Source organism: Photinus pyralis, unplaced genomic scaffold, assembly GCF_008802855.1.
Source record: "Photinus pyralis isolate 1611_PpyrPB1 unplaced genomic scaffold, Ppyr1.3 Ppyr1.4_LG10, whole genome shotgun sequence".
NCBI lineage: Eukaryota > Metazoa > Arthropoda > Insecta > Coleoptera > Lampyridae > Photinus > Photinus pyralis.
In genome coordinates this window covers 9836498-9844206 of record NW_022170250.1, presented here as the reverse complement: position 1 = coordinate 9844206, position 7709 = coordinate 9836498, and the positions used below count along the sequence as shown (strand labels likewise).

General features: G+C 38.6%; 2 protein-coding genes across 2 annotated transcripts; one reads left to right on the top strand and one right to left on the bottom strand.

Moving 5' to 3' along the window:
• Positions 1-776: 776 nt before the first annotated feature.
• Positions 777-2241, bottom strand: LOC116161823 (alpha-tocopherol transfer protein-like). The gene is made up of 7 exons (XM_031475292.1): positions 2087-2241; positions 1829-2035; positions 1631-1781; positions 1329-1581; positions 1168-1278; positions 1016-1121; positions 777-969 (listed from the first exon to the last, which is right to left on the bottom strand). Exons 2-7 carry the CDS (start codon positions 1947-1949, stop codon positions 818-820), a joined length of 894 nt encoding a protein of 297 aa, XP_031331152.1. The 5' UTR covers positions 1950-2035; positions 2087-2241; the 3' UTR covers positions 777-817.
• A 3338-nt stretch (positions 2242-5579) lies between these two features.
• Positions 5580-6883, top strand: LOC116161770 (alpha-tocopherol transfer protein-like). Its single transcript, XM_031475235.1, has 6 exons — positions 5580-5756; positions 5805-5955; positions 6002-6254; positions 6297-6407; positions 6455-6560; positions 6608-6883. The coding sequence occupies exons 1-6, from the start codon at positions 5633-5635 to the stop codon at positions 6757-6759; spliced, it is 897 nt and encodes a 298-aa protein (XP_031331095.1). The 5' UTR covers positions 5580-5632; the 3' UTR covers positions 6760-6883.
• The last annotated feature ends 826 nt before the right edge of the window (positions 6884-7709 follow it).

Here is a 7709-nt window from a genome sequence, read left to right as displayed (position 1 = left end):
TTTATAAATTACGGCTGTTATTATTTTCTAATGCATCGTGTTTCACTTGTTTAATCTTCCAAGTGCTTTTCTTTCGCGCCATCGACAAATACCGCAAATACGTTAAAAGTAAATTTAAGATACAAGGTAAGCATTTTTATTAATTTATGAATTGATTTCATTTTCCCAATATTTGTGGTTAGGAACGAGATTTTGAAAAACGGTTTTCACTGGCCCCTTTGGATATTATTTGGCTACTTTTTCATAAAGAAAAAGTCATATCATTCCATTTAATTTTTTTGATTTTTTTAGGATTTTGGGTCATAGTGTCAAAACTAGCCCCCTGGTCCAGAAGGATTCAACTAAATTAACTATGGTTGATTCTTATTGCCCAAGGAAGACTCTTTTCAACCATAAAACCAAATTTGTTAAAATCGGTCAAACGGTTAAGAATTTAAAGTAGGTTATTGCAAAAACAATTGAACACCATCTTTGTTTTTGAAATAGTTTTTGTTTTTACAAAAATGATAAACTGGTTCTCTTTAAAAAAGTGAAAATTTTTTTTTAGTTTATTATGCCAAATTTATAGAAAATGCGATTTTAAAATTTAAGATGTCAGTTACGCCCTCTGGTGGGCATTTTTAGAACTTGAAAATATTTTCCAGCGATTCTTCATAACCGATTTACCTAATAATTTTTTTACCCCTGTCATACGACGAACGGTTCCCGAGATATAGCCGAGTAACAGTCTTATTGGATCACCCGGTACAATGATGGGTTAGAAATAAGCCAACGAGAAATATTAGTGTTGTGTACTGACTAGTTGAATGTTACAAAATCAGTCTATCTCTAATTTCTTGAAAGTACCTTCAATTCCGAACAATTCGTTAAATTTGGTGACCGGGTGAGGTCTCTTCGACTCGTCCGCAACCTTTCTCTCTTCATCTGCAATAAAGTCCATGTTATTCAGCACCATCTCTACCGTTGCCGCTAAAAATCAAAGTAAGTGAGTTTGAATTTGAGTGTCGGTCGGGACCTCTCATCTCCTGAACCGACCCCAGCGAGCCTCCATAATCTTTTGGCATGCAATCAAGAGGTAAGGATTTGTACAAGGTCTTCTGGTAGTCGCTGTGGATGTGGATCTACAAGCATTTGTTGTACAGTACTGGATGACCGATTACTGGGTACCATCTCAATGATCTCCTTCTTCATGATCGGTTTCATGAGTGCGAAAATTTTGTCGAGACGCGTACCGGCGTTGATGAAGTGGGCAGCTGCGAGCTTCATTGGGAGTGCTTCCTAGGTGTGATGGATGGTTAGTTAAAATGATAGCCCTCATACTTGCTTACCTGCACAAACACGATTAGTCTTTTCAATACCATCAAGTTGACTTTCGCAAGGTGCGCTAGTGAATATCCTTCCATATCGACCACTCCAATCATCCCATCCAAAGTTCCCTTTTGGAGTATCGTCAATTTGAAAATGGTTTCCAGGTACTTGATCGCATCGGTGAATACGTACTTGCTTGGGTCCGGATTGTTAATCTTGCAGTAGAAAATTTGGTAACCTTCAGGCGTCAGTTTTGGTAACGGTAATACCGTTCTGTGTCACATACGATCATACATCTAAAATGATGGATTATCAAACTCACGCCACATCCAAAGCTAGTCTCCATGTCTCCGGGTCGCGAGGACCAAAAATCTCCGGAATCATTCCGCGCAACGTGAAATGGTTCTCTATGGTCGTCTTGGCCATCTCCACCTTACAATCGCAGCTGGAAAGAAGAAGGATCACTTCAAGATCTGAAACGCAAAACTAAAGTTGAGTGTGCGCTGAAAGTTGGGGCTACCGCTAATTTGGGGTAAGTGTGGTTGTTTTCCCATCCAGGATTTGAGGTATTCCACATCTTCCTTGTGTAGGTCTTTGTGTTTCGCGTACTGTAATGGCACATCTGCATAGTTCAGTGGCATTGTAATGCTCTCAATGGAAATCACTACTGTTATCTGCTGCCCAGTTCCCTTCGACCTCGCTGAGAGCACAAACACTGATTACTTGCCTTGAACCATGTCGTAAATACTGATGACGTTTGCGGATCGTGTTCACATACTCTTCTCGTTTACAAACAATGAAGTTTCGGTTCCGGATTAAGGATGCTTATCTAACAAAGCGTCGCATGGAAAAAATTTTAAGGTTATGAGAAACCAATAAAACAGTGCCCCATTTAGAACTAAACACGTGTCACTCCGTCATAAAAGTATGATAATAAATACAAGATAAAATAAAGTCCGAGGTGGCGTGTATAGTTTAAATGCAAAATTCAGACTCTCAATTAGAACTCTCAGATCTCAGATCTTTAACTCAACTTTTAGATCTCACGGTAAACAAAAGAGTAACGGAAGCGTGGCGATGATTTTCTTTACGAATCTAATACAGGATTGCATACCAATGATCCCCACTTTTTTTAAATTTTGTAACACCCGCCAAAGTGGCTCAATAGGTTACTCGTTTATCCAATTTCCTTTTGACCAATCTTATACTTTTCAAAGCCTTTAGGCAGACACCACTAGGGTTTGCAATTGGTAACTCGGCGATTTGCATGCTGCGTTGTGGGGATCAGTCCGGGACGTTTTGGAGAGGCATTAGTTCGTGGACCACGAGATCGTTTAGTGGTATTAATCATGTTTCGAGCACAATACGGGAGATTAATTCAAATTTGAGTTACCAGAACAAGCAGTTACGAAATCAAAAAGTAAATTCGTTCCTAGAGAGATTCGGGCACCAATTTGTCCAGGTATCGGCCCCACCTCATCGAACTTGACCCTAATGCTACATTTTTTGGGTGGAGTTGCGTTTTAGGGCTACAGGATAACAGTATGTTACAATACACGGTTGCAAACCCCGGATCCCTAAACGGTTCAATTTTTGAACACGCCCGAAAATGGCGCTAATAGCTTCCAGCGGTCATCTTTACCCATTTAGCCAATCAACTTTTTTCTTTTTGACCCATCATCCTTTTAAAAGCACCGCTAGGGTTTAGAATTGCTACCTCGACAATTCGCGTGCTGCGTCGTGGTCTGATTATGTGCAGAATCAGCCGTTTGGTTACGTAAAAGCTATTAATTTTTTCATCGCCCGTTATCAGCCGTCAGACGGCCGCCAACTACACTCCCTGCAATTAATCGGTCAGTGACGCATAGGGTAATCATTGACTTAAAAATCAAAGAGCGACCATTGAGAAACCATTGACTTAAAAAAGTATTGCCACAAACCCCAAAATTTTGAATGCTTATGTAGAGTAAGATGCATCTTTAGCATCCTCGAAGCGTAGGTAAAGGTAAAGTTGGGATTTTCGGTACCTTTTTAACGGTTCGGGCAGTTTAGGTATTACACATCGTAGAAAGTCTACGCGGCAATAAAACTAGAGGCTCAAATTGTCCAATAAATAGTGAAATTGTAAAAGTCCGAAAGTAATTGGTGGAATTAGTTCTGGGTGACCCAATAAGACTATTCCTCGGCCGTATCTCGGGAACCGTTCGTCGTATGACCTAGGGGTAAAAAAAATTTTTACGTAAATCGGTTATGAAGAATCACTGGAAAATATTTTCAAGTTCTAAAAATGACCACCAGAGGGCGTAACTGCAATCTTAAATTTTAAAATTGCATTTTCTTTAAATTTCGCATAATAAACTAAACATTCTTTTTTCGCATTTTTAAAGAGAACCAGTTCATCTATCATTTTTGTAAAAGCAAAAACTCAGTTATTTCAAAAACAAAGATGCTGTGGGGCGTTCAATTGTTTTTGGCAATAACCTGCTTTCACTTCTTAACGGTTTGACCGATTTTAACAAATTTGGTATCGTTGAAAAGAGCATTCCTTGGGCATTGAGAATCAACCAAAATATAGTTAATTTAGTTGAATCCTTCCCCGCCAGAGGGCTATCCTTGACACTATTATCCAAAATCCTAAAAAAATCAAAAAAATCAAATGGAATGATATGAGTTCTTCTTTATCAAAAAGCAGCCAAATAACACCCAAAGAGGCCAGTGAAAACCGTTTTTCAAAATCTCGTTCCTAACCTCAAATATTGGGAAAATGAGATTAATTAATTAATTAATAGAAATGCTTGAATTGTATCTTATTTGACGTATTTTCGGTATTTGTCGATGCATTATAAAATAATAACAGCCGTAATTTGTAAATTATTCTGCTGTGTTTACATTCAGAAAGTGCAGTTCTTTGAATCCTTTCTAAAATGCCGATTTCTAATCAAGAAGCATTTAATATGCTGGCGGCGAAGGTTCGTGGTCGATTCGGATAACGCAAATAGAAGATGCGGGCAGCGATGGTCGCATTTTGAGAACACTCAAAATATATCGCCAGCATATTAAATGCTTCTTGGTTAAAAAGCGGCATTTTAGAAAAGATTACAAATCCAAAAAACTGTACTTTCTGAATGTAAACACAGCAGAATAATGTACAAATTACGGATGTTATTATTTTATAATGCATCGTGTTTCATTTGTTTAATTTTCCAAGGCCTACCTAAAAGTGTAGGGTCCTTTTCCAAACAATCTTTCGCGCCATCGGCAAATACCGGAAATACGTCAAATAAGATACAATTTAAGCATTTCTATTAATTAATGAATTAATCTCGTTTTCCCAATATTTGAGGTTAGGAACCAGATTTTGAAAAACTGTTTTGACTGGTATCTTTGGACGTTATTTGGCTACTTTTTCATAAAGAAAAAGTTATATCATTCCATTTGATTTTTTTGATTTTGGGTTATAGTGTCAAAACTAATTTGTTAAAATCGGTCAAACGGTTAAGTTAAAACAGGTTATTGCAAAAACAATTGAACACCCCACACCATCTCTGTATTTGAAATAACTGAGTTTTTGTTTTTACGGAAATAGATAATCTAGTTCTCTTTAAAAATGCGAAAACAATTTTTTTAGTTTATTATGCGAAATTTAAAGAAAATTGTATATATCGATAATCGACATTATATAGATAATCGGTAATTATAGATAATTTATCGAAATATCAATAATCGAGGTCTATCGGGAATTATCGATATTTATCGGTATATTTGATAGACTTCAATTATCAATATTTATCGATAATTTTTCACAGCCCTAGCAAGGAGTAACCATGACCGTGGCGTGAGAGAGGCCACTTATGACAGACTTGCTACGAAATGAAAGGAAATTGAAAATGTTACTGTTTCTAACCACTAACAAACCCAACAAAGCAATCACGCCGTCTTGTTGGCTCCCCATTTCTCGACTGTAGAGAAATCCTTCACCCATCCGGTTTACTGTAGCGTGTGTGATCTCTCGCCTGAAACCGGAGAGGTAAACTTGCGCAGGTATACCGGTCCGATCCACCGCAACGTGTATGGCGGACCTAAAACTTTTTCGTACCTCAGTTGCATTTTGAATAAGCGGGCCTTAGGTGAGTGCTACGACTGTCAGAGGGCCACAAGGTTTCGTCATATTTTCAATTGTTATTCTTTTAATACTTTGGAGTTATTTGCGAAATGAAAAGTCATTAAGTTATCGGAAATTAAGGTCATCTCAGATTAATATTCTGTGGGAATTGAAATGTAAACAATCCGTGCATTTCCATATCTCAGCTACCGACTGCGCGAAATGCCTCTGAACTATGCCAGCGTGGATTTCGAGTATACGAGACGAGCGTCGCAACTGAAGAGAGAAGACGTGCAATGCCTGCGGGAATGGCTCGCGAAACAGCCGCATCTTCCGGAGATTCTCGGTAAAACCATCGCTTATCTCTTGATCGAATGAAATGGTTTCTTTTTAGAGATGGAAATGATCTTCTTCCTTCTTAGCTGTGATTGCAGCATTGAGATGACTAAAGCCACAATCGATAGTCACTACACCTTACTAGCGCTGAGCCCTGAAATCTACGGCGCGCGAGACTCAAGAACGTGGGACGGAATACTGAACACTCAGTATGTTTCGGGAATCGGTCCCCTAATCACTTAAAGTTGTTTATAGCGTTCTGGTACCATTGCCAACATTAACACCAGAAGGGTACCAAGTGGTTTACTCAGGCCTCAACGATAGAGATCCCACCAAATATGTTTACGCTGACTTTATAAAGCTGATATGCACTGTCTCCAAGCTCTCACTGATTCAAAAGGGAACGGTCAATGGGTTGATTTGTATTTGTGACATGGAAAGGTACTCGATTTCGCACGTTGCCCGAATACCCATCACGGTTCTCAAGAAGTTCCTGGCGTTTGTCCAGGTGAGTAGATTTCCGACGCGCCGAAACTGACGAATTCTTCAGGAGGGTCTCCCGTTACAACTCAAGGCGTTTCATCTAATTAACGCCGGTTCCAAAATGGACGCCATTCTGGCGATTGTCAAGCAATGCGTCAAACATGAAATATTTAAATTGGTTCGTCACCACGCTCGCCTGCCGCTTGTTTAACTCTCAGCTTCCAGATACACGTCCACAGTGACTACACGAAGACCTTGTACGACCATGTCCCAAAGGAGTGTTTGACTGTAGAACTTGGCGGGACTAATGGATCAATGCGCGACCTTTACGGTAAGTCCAAAACTGGACGGTCAACAACGATGCTGACGTTATTGTAGGGGAAGTTAAGGCTATGGTCTTGGAGAACATGGATTTTGTCATGGAGGACGAGAAAAAAGTTGCCGATGAATCCAAACGGCTTCAAAAATCCAACAAGTTTGATAGTCTCTTTGGAATTGAGGGCACCTTTAAGAGGCTGGAGATTGATTAAACCTGCTCAAAGGATAATCGGAATTTGGTTACGTGTTTCACATTTGAAAACATTTTTTAACTCATTTTTTACCAGATAAAATCGGCAAGAAAATGTTGTATTGAAATTGTAAAATAAAAAATTCCTGTATGGAACTTTGTTACTGTTTAGTGTACCTAATTGGAAAAAATCCTCAGTAAGCAGTTGCACAAGAAATACGATTATAATGACGTCTCCTATAATGGGACCGATTGAACTAAATTTATTGCTGAAACTTTGACAGTTTTTTTAGTTATAATTCCGCCACTTTATACGATTTAATTTAATTTTATACAACTTAAATTTTCCCAAAGAAAGTTTCGTAACAACACCGAAATTTTCTTTTTAATTCCCTTTTGTAATGAAGTGAATTATATTAAATTATATTAAACCCTACGTGTTGCGTGTGAACATTTATAGTTCGCGTTAACGTTGCGTTAGAACGGTTACGGTACGTAGGAAATGCCCAAATCTTATTTCTTACGGCAAATCGTGCTCACGCGTTTGTCGTCGGCAGTACTCGGATAATTCAAACAGTTGAGTTTATCCTGACGTTCGTTTCGTTTATTTACAATAATTATTGACACTTTGTTGGTTATTATTATTTTGAAATGCACGTTACTCTTACTGACAGATGACATACAATGGCAGATCTCGTTTCGCACTAATGCGCAAGCTCATCTCTTACCACTACGGTAACTATAAATCGTATAATTTTCGTTAACGTAAGATTTTACGGTTCCGTTCTTACGGCTACGGAACTATAAATCCGGCTTAATAGCTTTTACGCTACCAAACGGCTGATTTGGATTTAAACTGTACACGCCACCTTGGACTTTATTTTATCTTTTATTTGTTATCGTACTTTTTATGACGGAGTTGACATGTGTTTAGTCCTAAGCGGGGCACTGTTTTATTTTGGTTTCTCATAA